The sequence below is a fragment of the Moschus berezovskii genome, chromosome 10, assembly GCF_049115385.1.
Source record: "Moschus berezovskii isolate FMDL1 chromosome 10, NW_MosBer_1.0, whole genome shotgun sequence".
Lineage (NCBI taxonomy): Eukaryota > Metazoa > Chordata > Mammalia > Artiodactyla > Moschidae > Moschus > Moschus berezovskii.
Window position 1 is genome coordinate 67,224,497 of NC_142469.1, and position 23,598 is coordinate 67,248,094.

Below are 23,598 nucleotides of genomic sequence, written 5' to 3' on the forward strand. Positions count from 1 at the left end.
TTTTGAGTTCCTCTTCACTTTCTGCCATAAGGGTGGTGTCATCTGCATATCTGAGGTTATTGATATTTCTTCTGGCAATCTTGATTCCAGCTTGTGCTTCTTCCTGCCCAGCGTTCCTCATGATGTACTCTGCATATAAGTTAAATACCAAACCTGCCTCCAATCTAGAGTCCTAGCTTTCATTGAATTCTTTCACCTCCTACTCTGAACAGTCACCATTGCCCTTTGGTGATAACTTGACTATCTCATTCTTCCCTGTTCCCCTCCCTTAGGGCAGGACCTCATCCTCTTTTATTATGACAATTTCTCTGACCTAACTTATACCAGTTAGAAGTTCCTGAAAAAATAAAGTGGATCACGTCATACCACTTTGCTTAAAGAGATCAAAAGAACTGCTTTTGATTCTTTCCTGAGAAAACCCTAATGCTATTTCACTTTTAGCTATTGTTCCTTCTGACCTCCATCTCCACCTAAAAGGATGTCTCTGCCACACTTGTTGTCTCCATTCCCAGGATGCAGCAAGCAAGCGATAAGTAGTTTTTGGTTGGTTTTTTTTTTGCTCCATGTGGAATCTTAGTTCCCTGACAAGGGATCGAACTTGCTCTGCTGCAATAGAAAGCTTGGAGTCTTAACCATCAGATCACCTGGAAAGTCCCCAGTAAGTAGTTTTTAAACATTTTCTTTGGTTGAGTAGATGAAACAACCATGTGTATCTTTTCACTTCTATTGTTCATAATTCCATATTCCAGAATAGGGATCAAGCCTCACTGATGGCGACATTATACCTTTTAGGATGAAAGATAGCATTAGTCTAGTGTTCCTGCCAGGAAGATGAACTTACATAATCACAAATTCTCTTTTGGTTTATGCTTTCTTTCAAAATCAAAATGCATTTTATGCTTTGATAAGATTGAAAGAAAAAATGTGTATTTGGGGAAAAAAACAAGCACCCTTGACCACAGGCAAAGCCCAGGCTCTTAGCTCAACGAATAAAGCAAGCCAATGGAAACAGGTCAATCTCGTGTTTGCTCAGCATTTCCTGGGCACAGTCAGGCGCTCATCTCTGTGTCCACAAGTCCTTCCTGCAAATCCACTCAGAATCCAACCTGCTCCCTGGTGCATGTGACAGACTGGTTTTATATCACCAGTGAGATGGATTAATGATCTCAGCAAAAAGCTGGCATGTTCAAGAGATTTAATTTTTTTTCTTTATGTAACAGTTTTAACCAAAGCTCTACTAGGACACAGCAGAAGCTGAGTTTCACAGGAGAACCAACTTACTAATAGCCAATCGCTAAGTAGCAGGGAGGGCAAAGCCTTGCTGTTGGTGTCACGACAGCCCAAAGGGGTGGGAAGTGGGTTGGCACAAGCCTCGGTATCAATATTAATCAGGAAACTCAGCAGGGCCAGCCATGCCCTCCTTGCAGCGCTGGCTCGAGGCAGTAGACCGACTCAATGGTTAAGCCTAGGGGTATCTGCCCTGCTGCAGGTCCCTGGAAGGCAGCTTGCAGCATCACAGACATTCACAGGATGCCTTATTTTTCAAGACTCATTTTGCTCTTGTTTTGCTTGATGGTTCTTGTGGAGAGCAGAAAGCCCAAGAAGAGGAGATGGACAGGGCAACTGGAAACGTCCAAGCCAAGGTAAAGTTGTGGGCAGGATGGGAGGAAGGTGACGAGGTGGCAGCTGCACTCTGTGGGACAGCTTCCGGGAGGGTCTTTTCCAGTCGGATGGAGATGAGCACAGCCTCTCACTGGGCACAAATACACTATCGTGTCACCAGTAGTGAGTGACCAGGCTGGGTCTTTCATTCTGATGTTTGTGTTTCTCTAAAGCATTCTGATTTAAGGCAGGTAGCTGAAGACTTAGTGGGTAAAGCATCTTTGTACTTTTCAGATTGTGCTGCTTTGATTCTCGGGATTACATCCTGTAGGGACCATAAATGGCTTGCTAAGCAATTACCTCAACAATTTTTTTTGAGGGGAACGGTATATAGGCGTTTAGTTTGAATTATGAAGAAAACATGTAACTTGGAGTTGTTTTCTTTAAATTATTTGGTGAGTTGGTGAGCAACTGAACTGGACTGAACAATTTTATAATGGTTTCGGGTATCATTTCACTGTTTCGAATCTTAGAAAAGGTGTTTGAAATTTGCTAGCTTCACAGAAATTCTTGTGTGGACAACACAGAAGGCAATTTTATGATGTAAGGGAAACATTTCCAAGAAAAACTGGTTAGGCCCAGAATGTGCACTGATTATCACAAATCAAGTTCCTTAATATGTGTTTTGAACTGATATACCAAGCACGATACTTTAGGTCTGTTCAGCACAAAGGAAAGATCAAGCAGCTAAGATATCCACACCACGTGTGAGATGTTACACACCTGTTTTGCATCCTACTAGGCACTGTGTGAACTAGTGATTACGAATATAAGCTAATATCTTGAGGTACATTTTCTAGGCCAGTGGTCTCCTTTTTAAAAAAAAATTTTTGGTCACATCGGCTTTCAGGATCTTAGTTTCCCAACCAGGGCCTGAACCTGGGCCCTTGGCAGTGAGATCATGGAGTCCTAAATGCCGGACCACTAGGCCATTCCCTAGTTTCCCTTTCTAATCATTTACCACTATCAAAGACAGTTTTTTGAAACTGTACCTTCAGTGTGTGTGTGTGTGTGTCTGTGTCTGTGTGTGGTGTATGCACAAATTGCGTACATGTACTATTATAAATATGTGTATTAAATTAAAGCTTGATAGCTTTGTTGTTAGATAAAAACTAATTGTAAATAAGAGTTGCAGTCTCTGCTTCCTGCAACCCAGTGGACTATCTTGAGCCCTCCACGTGTGCCCCTACTTTAGAGACTGCTTGCTCTGGGAGACGTGAAGACTCTGTGGAGTCTAATACCACTCAGTCCGAAAGCAACCAGATACAAATTGACTAGGATGATGGAAAAGAAACAGAGCTCTCGAGGGTTCATCCTGGTAACACATAATCTCAGGATCCTAGGCTGTTGAACTGGCAGGAACCTCAGAGGTCACTGGATCCAGCAATTCTCCTGAGTTCTAATTTTGTAAATGTGAATAGGTGTTGTATGAAAAAGAGGCTCCAGGGTCAAAGAAGCTTGGGAAATCCTGGTTTAGACCATTTTAAACAGGTACTATTACTATGTAAATAGACACTGTGTATTTGAAGAGGGGGATAAATTACACAGAGGTTAGCCAAAAAAAAAAACACCACTTTTTTTGGACTGTCTTGTGGGTTTCATATTCCACAGAGAACGCATGGGGAAACACTGCCTCATTTTACAGAGGCCAAGACATCAGCCTGCGTAACTCATGCAGTTGCTAGTGGCTTGTCAGGACCGGCACCTAGGACCCTGACTTACTCAGGTTGGAGGGAAAGCTTCGTCTGAACCTGTCTATTCTCTCCAGTGGCGCTGGGTTTAGCACGAGCCCCTCTGGGACCCTCAGGGATTCCACTCTGCAACCTGGGCAATTACAGCATCTCTGTCCCTCCTCAGAAGACTCACAGTCTCATTCCCAGACACCTGCTTGAGCTTGTGGACAGACTGAATTTATTTAAAAATTTTTTAAACTGTGGTATAGTTGTGCAAGGAGATCCAACCAGTCCATTCTAAAGGAGATCAATCCTGGGTGTTCATTGGAAGGACTGATGCTAAAGTTAAACTCCAATACTTTGGCCACCTCATGCGACGAGTTGACTCACTGGAAAAGACTCTGATGCTAGGAAGGATTGGGGGTGGGAGGAGACGGGGACGACAGAGAATGAGATGGCTGGATGGCATCACCGACTCGATGGACATGAGTTTGAGTGAACTCCGGGAGTTGGTGATGGACAGGGAGGCCTGGCGTGCTGTGATTCATGGGGTCGCAGAGAGTCGGACACGACTGAGCGACTGAACTGAACTGAACTGATAGTTGATTTTCATTATTATATTAGTTTCAGGTATAGAGCATAGTGATTCAAAAATTTTGTAGATTATACTCCATTTATAGTTATTATAAAACATTGGCTATATTCTCTGCGCTGTACAATATCCTTGTAGCTTACTTACTTTATACATAGTAGTTTGTACCTCTTATGCCCCTACCCCTCTCTCGCCCCTTCCCCTTCCGTCTCCCCACTCCTAATCACTAGTTTATTCTCTATATCTGTAAGTCTAGTTTTTGTTATATTCACTAGTTTGTTTTATTTTTTAGATTTTTCATATAAGTGATATCATACAGTATTTATCTTTCTCTTATTAATATTTCAGTTAGCATAATATCCTCCATTATTCCAACTTCTCCCTGCCCTTTTGCCATTCATGTTGTTGCAAATGGCAAAATTTCATTCTTCTCTTTATGACTGAGTACTGTTCTATTGTAATATATACCACGTCTTCTTTATTCATTTGTTATGGGCACTGAGGTTGCTTCTACATCTTGACCATTGTAAACAATGCTGCTATGAACATTGGGGTGCATGTATCTTTCAAATTAGTGCTTTTGGTTTCTTCCACCCAGAGTGGAACTGCTGGATTATATGGTAGTTCTAGTTTTAATTTTTTGAGGAAACTCCATACTGTTTATTGACGAATTAAATTTGACCCTTAGGAGTGAGAATTTCTTGAAATCTATCCCATAAGTTGGTACTGTGGGTGAAAAGATGAACATACATCCTTCAAAGAATATAAAATAATACTGAGCAGAAAGCGGGAGAAAAAATAGAGAAAAGTCATATCAGGAAACATGGTTCCAGGCCTTTCTGCAAACCACCAGGGCGTGTGCACACTCAGACAATCACAGAGCTACGTCTGTGTGTGAAAAATTTCAGCCAAATATTTGACGAAAAAGTACTTTCATTATTGACACAAGAGTTAAGCTATGCTGATAAATAGGAATAAAATGACCTGACCCTTTCTCCCTACAGTCTTAGAGCATTTCATCTCTGTGGAATAGCTCCTTCTCTTAGCTGTCCCATTCACACACACACACACACACACACACACACACACACACACACACACCACATACCACACACTTGGTCTCACATACAGTCATACATTCACATGTAACACACACGGTCACACTCACACATACAGCCACACACATGGACCTCTTCTAACCTGTCAACCTCCCTGTGTCACTCTAGCCAACACACCCTCACAAAACAATTACTCTGTCCAGCAGCTGCTTTTTCAAAACTGCTTCCAGGTTTCTGACCCTTTGTGTCCCTTTTCACTGTCTCACTGCCAAGTGAGCCTGTTTGCTCTTGGCTCTCTGTTTTGTTCTGTTCTTCCAGCCTCTCAGCCTCCCAGCTTTATTCCAACTTCTTCCCATCCTGCTGCCTAAGGTGACCCCATGACCACATGACTGCTTCCCTGCCAAGAGAGGCCCTTCTCTCTTGAGATCTGAAAATACAACAAGACCTGGGAGTTTGGACTCTGTTCTGATCACACTGTCTGCCCTCTCCTGGTCCCAAAGCCCAGGGTCCCTTTTCATCTTTCCTTCCCATTTGCCGCCCCCTTGCTTCCACCTGCCCTTGACCACCCTTCTCCCTGTTTGCATCATGGCTCCAAGGCTAGTCCCAGGAACCCTTCTCTCTCTCTCTCTCCCCCCAGTGACTCTCCCCATCCCCAGGGGTCTGTGGGGTTGGGAAGTCAGGGAAAATCAGGTTGGGGACCTGCTTGTGCTGCTTGCTGGCTGTATGACCATGTTTCCTGATCTTTCTGAACCTCATTTCTCCAAATAGAATGACGGGGTGACTACAGCTCAGGGTCTGTGCAAGGAGGGGTGACTCAAGGGGGTGTGGTCATTATGATTGCTGTTTTATTGCAGCAAATAACCCTGAAAACAATGGCACTTGCCCTGCTTCTCAAGGTGGAGTGAACACATTTTTCTTCTCTCCTCCTTTCACTGGATTTGAGGTTCTGTGAAGATTCCCAGCCTCGCAGCTGGGACCCAACATACTGCCCCTGGAGTCTGGGGTGGGAGGGCTTGGGCATTCAAACTGGGGTGGGTACCCATTATGAAGGATGGATGCCGGGCATCCAGCTCACACGAACAGCCCAAGCCTTGGGGTATCAGCAGCCTGAGTTATCAAATGGCTGGACCTTTAAGAAAAATTCCAGGTCCTCTGAATGGCACTGGGATGTCAATTTCCCTCTCCCCAGCGTGCTGGCATGTGAGGACTTCCGCTGCCCTAATCCCCCCCTCCAAACAGAGAAACTGTGCTGACCCGGAGGGATTTGCTCCCTGCGAGGCAGTGGGGGCAGAGAGCCGGCTGCCCTCACAATTTAATGTCCGTGATGGGCTAAGCCCTCAGGCTGAGCTCTGCCTCCTACCATCCTGGGATGTCTTTGCTGAGGCTTCTGAACAGCTCTCCAGGGGCTGCCGCACAGGGAACCATGCCTGGTCCCGCTCAGCTTCTTCGGGAAGAAGCCCAAGAGGGCGGCAGGTCCTTGAAATGACCTCTCTGTGACCACACAATCTTCTAGGGAACTGACTGAGGTCCCACCGTCCAGCTAAAGGACAGGAAGAGACCATTGGCCTCTCCTCAGAGCATGCAGCTACAGCCGCCTTGTCCAAAAGCAAATCTGATCAAGGCTTCTTCCTCCAGCACCCTTCCATGTTTTCCCTCAGCCTTTGGTTAAAGATAAAATTCTTCATAGGATCTTCAAGGCTCTCCCTGGCTGAGCTCTGCACCCTCAGTTTGTCCATTTCATCCTCACCCCTCCTACCCTTTCTCCAGTTTCATATAATGGCCCACCCATCCTTCAGCTGGGTCAACTTGCACTTAGAAGTTCTCAAACTGTGGACATGTTGAGTTGAAAAGCCTATAGGATACCCAGCTGGGAATAGCCAGTTAGCAAGATACAAAGGTCCAGGGCAAGGGATATAGGTCTTGGAATCATCAGTAAGTGAATGCCAGTTGAAGCCATTGCCAAAGATTGTCGAGAGGGAGAGAAGATGGCTGAGACAGGGCCCCGAGGACACTGGCATGAAAAGAAGGGGCTGAGGAGGGAGAAAAACTGCAGTGGAGCTGGGAGGAGGACCAAGTGCCCTGTCCTGGAAGAGGAGGTTTCCAGCAGAGGCTGGTCCCCCCTGACCTTTGGCAAGGGCACCTGCAGGGCCTCGGCTCAGGCCCAAGTGGGGAAGAAGCACTTGGGACCGAGGAAGTGGCTGCAGCTCTTTGGGAAAGTTATTTACTTATTGGGAGGAGGGAGAGATGATTTTTTTTTTTTTTTAAAGAAATGTTCAAAGAAGAGTATAACTACTACCACAGTGCCACCTTCACTTTCCAGTGAAGTTTGCATGAGGAGGTTGCGGGGTCTGGACAGATCTTCTTTGTTTTGGTTCATGGTAAGAGAGACTAGAATTCAGTTTGAATGCTGATGAGAATGAGCAGTGAGAGGGGAGAAGGGGAGGAAGTTGGGCCAGGGTGTTTGAGGGCAGAGTTCAAAGGGCTCAGGGAGAAGGAGGGTCAGGCACCTCTGCTGAGCCCCCAGGGACCTCCAGAACCTGACCTTCACCTCCAGTGAAGACGCTGCTTACTGCTTCTGCTTTCTGAGCTGCCGCTGCCCTATTTGCACTTTCTACCTGGTGTCTCGTGGGCGTCTGGAAATCAAGATGGCTCCTAAGAACTTGATGCGCCATCATCTCTGCAAACATGCCACTCCCCCAGTTTTTATCATCTTAGCGAACGTTTCCACCAATCACCCAGGTGCTCGTCATAAAACTGGACCATCCTTGCCTCTCTGTTTCCCCCATCCCCATACCCAAGCCATCAGCAAGGTCTTTCTGCCTCCCTCAAATCCGATCAGTTCTCTGCACCCTCACCGCTCACTGGCCTAACCCAGGTACCATGTTCTCTCAGCAAAAGCCTTCTAATGGTTTCCTGCTTCTTCTCTGCCCTTCCACCGTCTCTTCTACCTGAGTGATCTTCTCAGGTATTAATCCAGACCTTGTGACTCCGCTGCTCAGAATTCCCACGGGTTCCCCTCTCGGTGTCATACGTCTGAGGGCCTCAGACCTAGTCCCCGGCCTTGTCTCCCACCTCCCTTCTTACTGCTTTCCTCCTCCTCATTCTCTACCCACTGGTCTTACTGTTCCACACACAAGACTCACCTCAGGACATTTGCACTTGCTGGTCCCTCTCTCAGGATGCACTTTCTTCAGCTCCTCTCGCGGCTCACCTTTTCTTCAGGGCTCACAAGGCTTCCTTGACCACCCTCTTCCCCAACCCATCTCTCTCTTCTTCCTTACTCTGCTTTATTATATTTTTATGGCACTTTCTTTCTGAAGTCATATTATTTCTCTTTCCATTTGTTTACTGTCTGTTTATCAACTCTGTGAGGGGAAGAGTGTCTGTCCTCCCATGACTTGAGTGAGGAGTCTTTGGACAGAGTAAATGCTCCATAGGAATGTGCTGAGAAAATAAATTTTAGTCCAGGAATCAAAGAATCGTGCAGCAAAAGAGCAGGATGGCTGTCCATATTGTCCAGACAAAGACATTTTCCTCTACCCTGCTAGGTTCTTCTGGCTGGTGTAGGAATAAAATTGACATGAGAGAACTTAACAGGAGAAGATCAAACAAAAGTTTAATAGTCTGTATCCATGGGAGAGACACAGGAAAAATGAGTAATTCTCTCAAATGGCCAAGCCCTCACATTAAATACCATTGTCAGCTAAAGACAAAGGAGGATGTTGGAGGTAGTGGTTTAGGACTTCAGTCAGGAGGAAGGCAATTCATATGAAGATGGAAAAAGAAATGTTTGGTAAAGCAATAGTGTGCCAGGCTGTGCAGACAATGGGACATGGTGGATGCTGATCTCCAGACCCTGCAGAGTTTCTCCACCACCCCTACCCTCTATTCTTTGCAGACATCTCTGGTGACAGCTCTATTCCAGGAACAGCCTGTCTGTGCAAATTCTGTTAGGCATGCTGCATGCTAAGTCGCTTCAGTTTTGTCTGACTCTTGGCAACCCCATCAACTGCAGCCCACCAGGCTCTTCTGTCCATAGGATATCCTAGACAAGAATACTGGAGTGGGTTGCCATTTCCTTGACCTCCCATCAAATAATACCATCTGGGCAGAGCTGAGCTAATGAAATTTAAGGATTTCATAGGAAGATGTCTCAAAGGACAGGACCCCGAGACAGGGACTGTGTCACTTTCCTCTTACAGAATTTAAACAGGAAATATGCTTGTTTCTCTAAAAAGTCAATCAAGTGTGATAAGAACACAGAAAGTAGATAGGGGTATATATAAATGAAAAATAGACATTCAAAAACAAAATCTCTTCCTTGATTTCTGACACCCTTTAATACCTAACACATTACAGATAGCATTATAGTAACACTGACTTCTTATAAGATTATTTCCTTCCATCAAGAATTAAATCTCAGGGAGTTTCCTGGTGGCCTAGTGGTGAGGATTCTGGGTTTTCACTGCTAGGGCCAGGGTTCCATCCCTATTGGGAAACTTTGAGATCCTGTAAGCCTCACAGTGTGGCCAAAAAAAAAAAAAGAATTAAAACTCACATTCTGTCAGACCCAAATGTTCAAATAACCTGCTTGCTTGCATTCCTTCCTTCCTCTCCATTTTATTCTCCCTCTCCTCTTATTATGTTTCCTGTTTAGTGATCGTCCTGTAAGTAGAATATTGCTTTGGAATATTTGGAACTTGACTGCTTTAGGATTATGTGTGGTTGTGGTGGGAAAAAAGATATGGAAAGAATGAGTGGGAGTGAGGAGAAAATCACTCCTTTGTCTCTGGGTTAAAGGAAGGACAGGGAAGCAGGGTCTGCTGTCCTGGGCTCCAACCCCACCTCCCTCACCACCTGGCTGGACGGTTCGAGCAGTTCTGTGCCCAACTGTGGCCTCCATGCCCGCTGGCTGTGAACGGTCTGTTCTCCTGCGGGTTGAGGCTCTCTCTGCCAGGGTGGCTTTGTAGACAGCTGCCAACTGGACCGACGTGAGGAATATCAGGTCTGGCTAGGATCAAACCAGCCTGTTAAAACTTTATTTGTCTCAGAATTTTACTTATCACAAAACCAATATTATAACAACATTGAAGAAATTTTTGTAAGTTAATTAATTTATCTAAGTAAGTTTTGGCTGCACTGGGTCTTGGCCACTGCAAGCATGCTTTCTCTACTTGCAGCAAGCAGGTAGTACTCTCCTTTGAGCTTCGTTGGGGTGGCTTCTCTTGTTGAGCACTGGCTCTAGGATGCGGGCTTTAATAGTTGTGGCACATGGGCTTAGTTGCTCTGTAGCATATGGGATCTTCCCGGATCAGGATATGTTCCTGCATTAGTAGGCAGATTCTTAACCACTGGACCACCAGGGAAATTCCTAAAGAAATATTTCAAAAGGAAAAAAAAAACAAACAACCCATCATAAACCATTCAACCCAAGCATTGGTCATCCAATCATGACTTTTGGCAAGACAGTTAGGAGCTTGCCAAGGGAGTATGGGGTCCTATCTGGGAGGGTTCTGTTTTAGAAGCCTCTGGAAGGGCCATGTCCTCAGGTCAGCCTGTCGGTGAGGGCAGGGTGCTGGGGGCAAGCGGGGGTGGGGGAGCGCGGATCCTTTCTCTCTCAACCTCCCTTCAGGGGAGAAAGAGACAGTAAGATGGGGGAGGAAAGTGTCTAACAGGTAGATCCTACAGGAAGTAATCTCCCCAAATCATCTCACACAATGGCTCAGTGAGTGGATGGAAAACGTTTCTTGCCTGTCTTTGCAGTCACCTGTATAAGAAGAACCCCGATATGACCAAAATCCGACAGGGAAAACCTCAGCCACTTCTCAGAGTGGATGACCACGATTTCACCATGAGGCCCGCCTTTGGAGGTAAGATGTGTCCCCTCCACCTTCAGCTCTTTGGGGCCTGATCCCAGAACCGCCTCCTGCTGCAGTTCCATCAGGTTCCCTCAGGCACAGCCCTCCTCCCGGGTGGGGGTTGCAGGGCTTTGAGTTTCCTAGTCAAGGTCAGCAAAGCCCAACTCACTAATTATCCCCTGGAGCAAAGCGACGGAAGGAAGTGAGTATTGAGAAGAGGCGCTGGGGACGATGAAGCTGTTTACATTCTCAAAGGCCTAGCCCTGCTGCAGCCAACTTGCCTTTCTTAGAAGAATAAGAGCAGGCGGGAGGTTTTGCACGGAAAATGACTCTGTTCTCTGCTACCCCTTGCCTGGCTGGGAATTTGGGTTTCTGAGGGGTCCACCTGCTTGCCCATGCAGCAACCATTTAACCCCTTGCAGAAACTTCCCTGGTGGTCCAGTGGTTAAGACTCCATGCTCTGAGTGCAGAGGGAGTGGGCTTAGTCCCTGGTTGGGGAGCTAAGATCCCGTATGCTGCACAGTGTGGCAAAAAAAAAAAAAAGATCTTAAAAAAAGAAAACCCAAAACACAATTTAACCCCTTGCAAAGCCCCCTTGCAGACTTGACCCCAAAAGAGTTTCCCTGCTCTGGGGGGTCCAGCAGGGGTGGCATGGATGGTGGCTGCCCCTCTCAGGAACTGGAGAAAAATGCCACAGAGAGAGAGGAGCCTGGACAGGGGCCAGCCATCTGTACCAACAAGGCAGGGGGAAGGATGGGGCTCACAGGATGCATGAGACACAGGCCCAGGTACCCCTTGTGCAGGTGGGGAAACTGAGGCCCAGAGCATGGCAGCTGATGCACCCTGGCCAGAGAGACCCTGGCAGGCTGGTCTCTATTCCCCTTTATCTCGCTCTTGAACTTCGCTCAGGCGCCAGCGTCCTCCTGGGGTGGCAGGAAGGAACAGGAGTGACTTGTGAGCAAGTCACCGACCCTCTGCTTCTGGTTTGTGAAGTGGGGGAAGTAATCCCTCCATCTGCGAGGGCTGTCAGGATTAAACGAGAGGATGTATGCAAAGCCCCTGGCACCTCCGGGTTCACAGCCCCTTAGGAAAAGCCAGCTGTCAGGCCTCCCTCTTGTGTGACTGTTAGGGATTAGGATGTTAATTTATCCCAGGGGCCTTTGCATTTTCAAAGCCTCTCACTCAGTTCCCTGAGCTCTGACACCTGCCAAGCAGGAGGAGAAAGCTGGCGACCGATGACAGTCCCTGCCTCTTCTTCCTGTTGGGACAGAAAGCTGCTCAGCCAGGCATTCAGCTGCCCTCGAGGGCTTGCTGTGGGTAATGCCACCAGAGAATTTAATGAACTTCAGTAACATTTTCCTGAGTAAGCAGCTCTAAAATTAGCTGGACGTGCTCCAGGAGGTCCAAGCGAGATGATAACCTATAAGCAGAAAGCTCCTCTTTGTTTTTCTTCTAGAACAGGGGTCCCCGACCTCTAGGATCTAATGCTGGATGATCTGAGATGGAGCTGATGGGATAATGATAGAAATGAAGTGCACAATAAATGTAATGTGCTTGAATCTTCCAGAAACCTCCCCTGTCCGTGGAAAAAGTATCTTCCATGAAACCAGTATCTGGTGCCAAGGTGGCTGGGGACCGCTGTTCTAGAGGACGAGCTAAGATGCAGAGGGTCAGCAGGTGACTGGGAAAGGTTGCCAAACAATAGCTTTAATGCCAACGAACAATTCTTGGTGACTTCTGTGCCAGGGACCATTCTAATCAGGACACTTACAGACATGGTCTTAGTTCAGTCCTCACAACTCCATGAAGTAGACATAATTATGAAGTAGATATTGTTATGCCCGGATGAGGAACATGAGGTGTGGAGAGGTGAGGTGACTGGCCCGCGTCACACAGCTGCTGACCCACCCTCCTGAGTGGGTCTCTTTCTTGCCTCCTTTGACCTGCGTGTCCTCCAGTGCCAGGCAATTAGGCAGAGTAGGTATAGGGTCAAGAGCTCACAAACAATACTCCTAGGGGCCTCTACAAAGATTTTATTTTAAAATCAGAGGAAAAAAATAAAATTTTAGGTAGAATAAAATGTTAATATATAATACTAATATATTAATCTTTATACCAATACTTTTTAAAATGTTTTATCTGGTGGAAGAGTCCATGAAGGCAAGGGTCCAGGGTCCTCAAAAGTCACAGTGTAGCCTTCGGCAGAGCACAGTTCTGTGGGGCAGCTGCATGTGTCTGCGTGTGAGTGACCTTCCGAATCACGCCTTGTAACTTTCTCATGGAGGCTGTTGTTGCTGGCAGGAGCCTGAGCCGTCACTTGGTCAGGACCTTCAGTTTGCAGAAGAGCCTGGGCCCCAGAGGCTTAAGTGATGAGCACAGAACAACTGGGGGCAAAACTTGGATTTCTTCTGTGATGTCAGATGCAAAAGTGAAAGCCTCATAAAACCACCCTCCTCCTCTGGGAGAAAGCCAGGAGCTAGCGCTCAGGACCAGCGAGTGAAATCCTGCCTCAACCTCAGAAAACCCAGCTCTGAGGAGGATCATCCAACAGGCTGAAGCCTCAGTCAGGCTGCTCCATCCTCAAGCCACGTTCAGGAAGCAAATTGGACTTCCTGTATTCTGATCCCTGCAAGTGCTGGGACCATCAGCTGGACTCCCCCAGAGTATGAAGGATCAGGACAGTCCCCTGCCCCTGCCCGAGTAAGCCTCTGAGGCTGGGAAAGGCCCTGATTTCAGGGAAAGCTGCTGGAGAAGGAGGTGTCACCTTTACACATCAGCTGTCACGATCTCAGTCACCAAGGCAACGGGTGGGAACTGCTCCTCCTTCCTCCCAACCCCCTCCTCCAGGAAAGCTGGTCCTTGAGCCACATTTTGTTCCCTGGATGTCTAGATGGTACTTGGATGAAGTAGGACTAGGGGAACTCATGATGAGGTAGACATACATGAACTCAGAAATAGCTTTGCAACTGGAGGGGTCCTGACCAAGCAGGCTGGGTGGGGCCGTTACAGGAGGGGGTGTCCCACTGCCCAGGGTTCCAATGATTGTCACAATCCACGGTCCCTGGAGCCTCTGTGGATGGTTTAGAGCCCAGAAGCTGTCTCTGCCAGGGCTCCTGAGGGACTCCACCCAGCCCCTCACTCCTGGGCAGGAGTGTGGCTGGAGGTGGGTGTGACTCTGAGGAAGGAGGCTGACAGACAGCACATAGGTGACTCTGTGCAAGTAATAGTAAGCCTGCCTTCTTTGGGGGCAGCCCTGTGCCAGGCCCCCAGTCCAAAGCGAAGCCTGGGCCCAAATTGCCCTAACGCAGGTCCAGCCTAACACACCCCCCACTTAGCACTTACCCCACACTTACTCTGCAGGCCACACCCACAGGGTGCCCTTCAACAATTATGGGGTATGTATTCCCACCCCGTCTTCTCTTTCTAACTTGTGTCTCGAATAGGCACTTCCTTGTGGACTGATATTTAAAAATAACTGATAGAGAGGAATTTGCCTAAGACTAGATATCCCTTGGATGACCTTTTCAGTCTGGAAAAAGAAAAGATTAAAAATCTAGCAGCTTCCTAATAATCCCAGGGATCAGTTGAAACAAAAATATCTTGTCTAAGCTCCCAGCTGCCTGGTTCGGTAGTGTGTCCTGGTTAGGAGAACCCGCAGGGGCCTGCCTGGGGTTTCCCTTCCATTTGTTAGAAAAAGTAAAATGCTTAATTTTAAAAAATTAAATTTTCATTTTTAAAAAATTGAGTGTAAAACATACAGAACATATAATTTACAATCTCAACCATTTTCAGCATATAGTTCGGGGGCCAAAGCACACTCATATTGTTGTCCAACTATCACCAGCATCCATGTCTAGAACTTTTTCATCTTCCCAAACTGAAGCTCCATTAAACAATAACTCTCTACTCCCTGCTTCCCCTGTCCCTGAGGACCACCATTCTACTTTCAGCCTCTGAATCTGACTGCTTTGGCACCTCGTGTCAGTGGAATTGTACAGTACTTGTCTTTTTGTGACTGGCTGATTCACTCAGCGTTGTCTTCAAGGTTCATCCATGTTGTAGTATGTGACAGGATTCCTTTCTTTTTTAAGGCCAAACAATAGTCCATTGTATGAATATATCACATCTTGTTTACCCATGTATCTGTCATTGGACATTTGGATTATTCCTTCCTTTTGGGTATTGGGAAAAAAGCTTCCATGAACATGTGTGTACAATATCTGTTTAAGACCCTGTTTTCAATTCTGGGTTAATTCTGGGTTAATATACCCAGAAGTGGAATTGCTGAAACACATGGTAGACATCTTGGAATGTGAAGTCAAGTGGGCCTTAGAAAGCATCACTAGGAACAAAGCTAGTGGTGGTGATGGAAATCCAGTTGAGCTATTTCAAATCTTGAAAGATGATGCTGTGAAAGTGCTGCACTCAATATGCCAGCAAATTTGGAAAACTCAGCAGTAGCCACAGAACTGGAAAAGGTCAGTCTTCATTCCAATCCCAAAGAAAGGCAATGCCAAAGAATGCTCAAACTACCGCACAGTTGCACTTGTCTCACACGCTAGTAAAGTCACGCTCAAAATTCTCCAAGCCAGGCTTCAGCAATACGTGAACCGTGAACTCCCAGATGTTCAAGCAGGTTTTAGAAAAGGCAGAGGCACCAGAGATCAAATTGCCAACATCCGCTGGATCATGGAGAAAGCAAGAGAGTTCCAGAAAAACATCTACTTCTGCTTCATTGACTATGCCAAAGCCTTTGACTGTGTGGATCACAATAAACTGTGGAACATTCTGAAAGAGATGGGAATCCCAGACCACCTGACCTGCCTCTTGAGAAACCTGTATGCAGGTCAGGAAGCAACAGTCAGAACTGGACATGGAACAACAGACTGGTTCCAAATAGGAAAAGGAGTACATCAAGGTTGTATATTGTCACCCTGCTTATTTAACTTATATGCAGAGTACATCATGAGGAACGCTGGGCTGGAAGAAGCACCTGGAATCAAGATTGCTGGGAGAAATATCAATAACCTCATATATGCAGATGACACCACCCTTATGGCAGAAAGTGAGGAGGAACTCAAAAACCTCTTGATGAAAGTGAAAGAGGAGAGTGAAAAGGTTGGCTTGAAGCTCAACATTCAGAAAACAAAGATCATGGCATCTGGTCCCATCACTTCATGGGAAATAGATGGGGAAACAGTGGAAACAGTGTCAGACTTTATTTTTGGGGGCTCCAAAATCACTGCGGATGCTGATTGCAGCCATGAAATTAAAAGACGGTTACTCCTTGGAAGGAAAGTTATGACCAACCTAGATAGCATATTAAAAAGCAGAGACATTACTTTGCCAACCAAGGTCCGTTTAGTCAAGGCTATGGTTTTTCCAGTGGTCATCTATGGATGTGAGAGTTGGACTGTGAAGAAAGCTGATCGCCGAAGAATTGATGCTTTTGATCTGTTCTGCTGGAGAAGACTCTTGAGAGTCCCTTCGACTACAAGGAAATCCAACAGGTCCATTCTAAAGGAGATCAGTCCTGGGTGTTCATTGGAAGGACTGATGCTAAAGTTGAAACTGCAATACTTTGGCCACCTCATGCGGCGAGTTGACTCACTGGAAAAGACTCTGATGCTGGGAGGGATTGGGGGCAGGAGGAGACGGGGACGACAGAGAATGAGATGGCTGGATGGCATCACCGACTCGATGGACATGAGTTTGAGTGAACTCCGGGAGTTGGTGATGGACAGGGAGGCCTGGCGTGCTGTGATTCATGGGGTCGCAAAGAGTCGGACACGACTGAGCGACTGAACTGAACTGAACTGATGGTAGTTCTATGTTTAATTTTTCGAGGAACTCTCATACTTTTTTCACATCAGCAGCTTCTCACACATCACATCATCTCACACAGCAACTATATCATTTCACCTTTTCACCAGCACAATGCTGATTCTTTAAAAAAATTTTTTTTTGCCAAGTGGCATGTGAGAACTTAGTTCTCCAATCAGGGATTGGACCCACACCCCTTGCAGTGGATATGTGGTCTTAACTACTGGACCACCACAGAAATCCCATGTGGTGATGGTTTTTAATTCAAACTGTAGAAGTGGGGGACTTCCCAGGTGGTGCCAATGCAGGAGACTAAAGAGACATGGGTTTGGTCCCTGGGTTGGGAAGATCCCCTGGAGAAGGGCATGGCAACCCACTCCAGTATTCTTGCCTGGAGAATCCCATGGACAGAGAAGCCTGGTGGGCTACAGTTCATAGGGTTGTAAAGAGTCAGACACGACTGAAGAGACTCAGCATGCACGCATGTTTGTAAAAGTGGGAGGTAAAGGAGGGACGTAGTGTCATCGTGGATTCTTTTGAATTAAACCCAAGGGGTTTGTCAGGATGGTGGGCAAATGGCCGCAAAGTAGGTTAGGTCCTCCAACCAAAATACTTTCATTTTCATTCTTACGACAAATATGGTGTTTTTTGGAGCTGATTTGTATGAAGCAGGGTTGGTGGCACTTGAGGATCCAGCAGTGAGCAGTACAGCCACAGTCCTTGGAGTGTTAATGCTCTGGTTGGGGAGACTAGTGTCAATGAAGTCTTCATATCAAGACGTCAAATTACGGAGAACTGCTGGAAGGACAGAGGAGCCGTAGGGTGGGTGCAACAGGACTGGTTGTGGGCACCAGGGGAGGGCTGCCTCCAGGAGTTCGGGAGGAGGAAGGCCAAGGAGCCACCCTTGCTGGACAAGACATGGGTTCAGTCATTTCGCTTGGCACTCCTGGCATGCCAGAGTGTCATCCAAACTAGTGACATCCCAAGAAGCTGTCTACAGGTGAAACAGAAATGACTCAGTGCAGTTACGTATTACAGAAGCAATGGAGGGCATCTCTGCTGATGGAGGGGGAGTTACGTGGTCAGTTCTGTCCAGAGAGAGAATCAGAGATGCCTTCATTCAAGGGGTGATGCTGGCAATGAAGAAAGATGCACAGGGGCTGAGCCCAGTGGGTAGAGAAAGGAAGAGGGGGCCAAGGTGAAGGGTGCTCTTGGATAACAGGAGCATGGCAGCGGAATGCAAGCAGCATGTGTGTGTGTGTGTGTGTGTGTGTGTGTAGGCGGTGCACCTTGGTGTCCATAGGCACATGCCTGGTGCTGCTGTGGGTGGAGATAGGGCCGCTCGGAGCTGGGCCATTCTCCCTGCCCAGTCTTAGGCCAGCCAGAGCTCCCAGAAGCCTGAGTTCCAAGGTTGAGGTTGGCCTTCTGGGTTGACATGAAGTTGTATTGATCAAAGCAGTCGGACAGGATATATACCATTTAGCAGTTTCTTAGCTTGACTCATCTGAGAAGGCAATGGCAACCCACTCCAGTACTCTTGCCTGGAAAATCCCATGGACAGAGGAGCCTGGTAGGCTGCAGTCCATGGAGTCGCTAAGAGTTGGACATGACTGAGTGTCTTCACTTTCCCTTTTCACTTTCATGCATTGGAGAAGGAAATGGCAATCCACTCCAGTGTTCTTGCCTGGAGAATCCCAGTGATGGGGGAGCCTGGTGGGCTGCCATCTATGGGGTCTCACAGAGTTGGACACGACTGAAGCGACTTAGCAGCAGCAGCAGCAGTTTGACTCATAACCTTTAGGTATTCAAACATGTGGCATCTGGATCTCTGATTATGCTCCTGCCTGGGGGGTGGGTTTGTACATGTGGATGCTGTCCTTAGTGGTCAGCTGCCCACACAGAGTAGGGTGGAGTCTTGGTCTGGAGAGGCCATGTCTGGACGGTCTGAGATTGAGTGAGTCTGGAAAGAAGGGGTCGGGGGGCCCAGCCTGTGATCAGGGGCAGGTCAGGGCAGTGGCTGGGCCTGTAGTACAACCCACTTCCCCCATAGCATTTCTAGAGCACAGGAGAACTCTTCCTGTGCTCTATCCAAACAACAAAGGGCTGAATGTAGCAGACAGGGCAGCGAACGTTGGCTCCCATGCATCCTTGAGATAATTGCAAATCTCATGCTTCTGGCCTTCATTTAGTGAACCTGCCAATGTTCTGTAGCTCTTTCTCTGGCTATTCAGGCAGTGGGCTCTGGGGCCCTTGCTGATTTTGCCCCCTTCCCTCCTGCCCTTTTTCCCCCTCCTGATCAACCAAGTTGAATCGTGCATTACAGTGTCTCTCAGATCTGCCCCTCCCTCCCCACCACACCCCCTCACACCACATGTTTCTCAGCCGCTTGTTGCAGGGTGGAAAAATCTTAGGCGTTACAGCGGTTGTGGCCCTCCAAAGCTCCACCCCACTGACAAAATCTTATTCTTTGGCGTTTAAGTGTCAATGAATTCATAAACTGAAATCAATTAAATTTCCTCTTTAGTGGATGATAAGGATAAGAAGGCTGGACGCCCTGCTGACACCCATACCATGGCCCTCACACTACCCCTTGTTACCAAATTCAACTCCTGGAAACGTCCCTTCCTGGCGCTGCTCCCTCAGAAACTTCAGGGAGTCCCATCTTCTACAGGATGAAGTACAGACCCGCCTTTCCCCTCTGAGTCCCAAGAACTTCCATGGTCTGGCCAACTACCTCCCCGGCTCACCTCCCCTGGTGGAAGTGAGCTACCTCATGAACTACCTCACCTCTCACCTCTCCTGTCTTAGAAGGCTCTCTGCTCCTCACATCCCTGCAGAATCTGCTACGAACATCACTCCATGGCGGCCCCCTGTGCTGTCCTGCTTCATCTGACGGCCTGTCCCTGCCCAGAGCCCCAGGTTAATGCCTTTCCTCTAACATGACACATCTCTTGGCCATTTGGAACAGTATTGAAACTGCCCAACTCAGATTGGGACCTGAACCCACTGTCTTTAAATTGAAATCACACCCCTGTTCTCAAGACTGACTGAATGTCAGCTTCTCAGTGTCTCGTTGCAGAAAGAACTCAGTGAGAGACAAAGTGATGGGTAAGAAGTGGGTTTATTTAGAGACACATGCCATAGACAGAATATGATCCATTTTGAAAGGAGAGAGTGGTAATGGCAGAAACACAGTTCCCAGAGCATAGGCCATCTCAGAAGGTGCTGCTGCTGCTGCTAAGTCACTTCAGTCGTGACCCCATAGACAGCAGCCCACCAGGCTCCCCCGTCCCTGGGATTCTCCAGGCAAGAACACTGGAGTGGGTTGCCATTTCCTTCTCCAATGTGTGAAAGTGAAAAGTGAAAGTGAAGTCGCTCAGTCATGTCTGACTCGTAGCGACCCCATGGACTGCAGCCCACCAGGTTCCTCTGTCCATGGGATTTTCCAGGCAAGCATACTGGAGTGGCTTGCCATTGCCTTAGTCCCCAAAATATGCGGTGGGTAGATTTTATGGGTTACATAATTTCATAGGCTAATGAATGGGAGGGCAGGATTATTCCAACCGTTTTGGAGAAGGTGTGGAAATTTCCAGGAATTGGGCCACCACCCACATTTTGGCCTTTTATGGTCAGCCTTGGCCACCACCCACTTTTTGGCCTTTTATGGTCAGCCTTGGAACTATCATGGCGCTGGTGGGAGGGTCATTTAGCTAATGTATTACAGTGAGCATATGGTGCAGCTCAAGGCCCACTGGAAGTTGAATCTTCTGCCATGTTGAACCTAGTTCTTCTAACCAATTTTTGTTGTGTCCTCAACAGTTATGTCATTCTTTTAAAGATTGTGCCCTGCCCCCTTCCCTCCTGTTTCGATAAGACCTTTTTCTTCTTTGAAATCATCACACAGACTCATTCTTTCACTAACTTATTGGTTAATTAATTTGTTCACAGTGTTGTTGTTAAGAACATGGGCTGTAGAATTCTGGTGTCTGGCTACTCGCTCTTACGTAACCAGATACCCTGGCTGTGACCTAAAACAACAACAGGATATTTCTGCTCACAGATCAGGTTGTGCTCAGCGGGGCAATTCTCAAGGGAATGCAGTCAGATGGTGGCAGTCGGTGGCCTTGTCCGGAAGGAAATCCTCTTCTGTCCTTCTAGGTTCTTCTGGCTGGTCTAAGAATTAAGTTGATGTGAATCAAAGAGTCGGACATGACTGAGCGACTGAACTGAACTGAGATTGATTCACCAGAGAAAGTCAAACAAGTTTAGTAAACTCTATTGTGGGAACAGGCCCTCTGTGTAAATTATATAAGACAATTTGTGTGTATGTGTGTGTTAGTCACTCAGTCGTGTCCCGCTCTTTGCAACCCCATGGACTTGTAACCTGCCAGGGTCCTCTGTCCATGGAATTTTCCAGGCAAGAATACTGAAGTGGGTAACCAGTCCCTTTTCCAGGGGATCTTCCCGACCCAGGAATCAAATCTGAGTCTCCTGCATTACAGGTGGCTTCTTTACCATCTGAACCACCAGGGAAGCCAAGGCAGTTAGGTGGAAGGTCAAAATTTCTTTCTGAATCTTTCCGGCTTCGATTGTTTTCAGCTCAAAATAACCCATATGCCAAAGAGACATTGTGGGCTGGCAGGTTTTGCTCCTCTGCAGGGTCATCTCAAAAGTGTCTTCCTTCTCACGTCTGGTGCCCAGGGTGGAAAGACGTCAAAGCTAGGCCTGGGACAGCTGGGATTCCTTGGGCATCAGGGCATCATTCTCACCATTCCCTGTCTCTCTCGTCTCTAATTTGGCCACCTGACAGCAGAAGAGAAAGCAGCAGAGACTGGAAGTTGTTAGTCCCAGCGCATTCTAGTCTTTGAATTGACCACAGAGGCCCAATCAGATTCAACGGGGAGAGGAATTAGACTTTTGTTAGGAGGAGTGTTTACAGACATCTTATAAAACCATTATACTGGGGCCACCCTGCCTTGCTTAGTCCAGACACCAGCTCTGCCTCTTAATAGCTGTGTGGCTAGGGCAAATTCTTGAATCCTTAGAGCAACCTCAGAGAGGATTATGTGTGGAGTTTTCAGCAAAGTGCATGACACATAAGAAGTGCTCATGAAACATTAACTGTTTTTATTGATTGAGAATGCGCCAGTCAGCACAATGCATTCATTAGAGAGGGGGTTCTGGTACAACTTCTTTCTGGCTGTGCCTCCCACTGGCTGGGCTTCCATTCCCAGACTTCCATCTCTAGTCCTCACGTTCTTGCCTACAGAATGCAGGTAATTCCAGTACCCGCCTCAGCAGGTTGTCATGAGGTTGGAACCCAGGTGTCCTCCAGGAAGCACTGAACAAAGACTGATGCAGCGGACAGCATGTGCATGGGGACATGGGGACAGTGTGGCGTGGGCCATGCATCCAGCACTGGATGCTGACATGCGGTAAAGACATGGCCCCTGCCCCGGGGAGTGTGTGGCCCAGCCTCCTAGACACACAGCACAGAATCTGTTAGGGCCTCTCCCAGGACTAGAGCTCATACTGTTATTATTACTGCTACTGTAATCTGTTCTACTCAGGAAACTTCTGGGTCTAATGTGTGGGTTTTCTGCTCCAAACAATTCTCGTATTGTCTGTGGACACCAGCTGCATGTCCTACAATTTAATTTGGTTCTAATACTACCTAGGGCTTCCCTGGTGGCTCAAGAGGTAAAGAAGTTCCCTGCCATGCAGGAGACTTGCAGGAGAAGTGATTTTGATCCCTGGATTGGGAAGATCCCCTGGAGGAGGGCATGACAACCCATTCCAGTATTCTCACCTGGGAAATTTCTTGGACAGTGAAACCTGGTAAGCTGCAGTCCATGGAGTTGCAAAAGAGTCAGATACACCTGAATGACTAAACAATAAGGACAACAACAAGGGCTAGCACAGACTCCATAGGTTAAGGGCTCAGTCCCACAAGACTGCCCCCCACTTCAGAAATCGATCACAAGAGGTGGGTCCAGTTATCTATTCTTCTCTCTCCTGCTGCTGCTTCTAAGTCGCTTCACTCATGTCTGACTCTATGCAACCCCGTAGACAGCAGCCCACCAGGCTGCCCCATCCCTGGGATTCTCCAGGCAAGAACACTGGAGTGGATTGCCATTTCCTTCTCCAATGCATGAAAGTGAAAAGTGAAAGTGAAGACGCCCAGTCATGTCTGACTCTTAGCGACCCCATGGACTCCAGCCTACCAGGCTCCTCTGTCCATGGGATTTTCCAGGCAAGAGTACTGGAGTGGGGTGCCATTGCCTTCTCCGATACTTCTCTCTGACTTGGCTGCAAAACTGGAGTTCCCACGACCCCTTGCTAATTTGCTAGAATGGCTTGTAGAATCAGAGAACACATTATTTACTGTCTCCAATTTATTATAAGTTCAGTTCAGTTCAGTCGCTCAGTCGTGTCCGACTCTTTGCGACTCCATGAACCGCAGCATGCCAGGCCTTCCTGTCCATTACCAACTGTCAGAGTTTGCCCAAACCCATGTCCATTGAGTCAGTGATGCCATCCAACCATCTCATCCTCTGTCATCCCCTTCTCCTGCCCTCAATCTTTCCCAGCATCAGGGTCTTTTCAAATGAGTCAGCTGTTCGCATCAGGTGGCCGAAGTATTGGAGTTTCAGCTTCAACATCAGTCCTTCCAATGAACACCCAGGACTGATCTCCTTTAGGATGGACTGGCTGGATCTCCTTGCAGTCCAAGGGACTCTCAAGAGCCTTCTCCAACACCACAGTTCAAAAGCATCAATTCTTCTTTATAAAAGATACAGAGGGACAGAGGATGAAGCAGGGCAAAGAGTGAGAACCAGAAGGGTCCTGAGCTCAGAGGCCTCTGTCCGGTGCATGTGGGGTGCACCATCTTCCTGAAGTGTTCACCAGGAATCTCACCGAACCTGGCTGTT

The 23,598-nt window shown here is 47.4% G+C and overlaps 1 protein-coding gene across 1 annotated transcript in view; it reads left to right on the forward strand.

Moving 5' to 3' along the window:
- The first annotated feature begins 1,118 nt into the window (after positions 1-1,118).
- Positions 1,119-23,598, forward strand: part of GABRR2 (gamma-aminobutyric acid type A receptor subunit rho2) — a 49,273-nt gene continuing 26,793 nt past the window's right edge. Inside the window, exons 1-2 of the mRNA XM_055433173.2 lie at positions 1,119-1,643; positions 10,749-10,855. Coding sequence (XP_055289148.2) covers positions 1,456-1,643; positions 10,749-10,855 — 295 coding nt within the window. The 5' untranslated portion in view covers positions 1,119-1,455. The remainder of the gene's footprint in view (positions 1,644-10,748; positions 10,856-23,598) is intronic.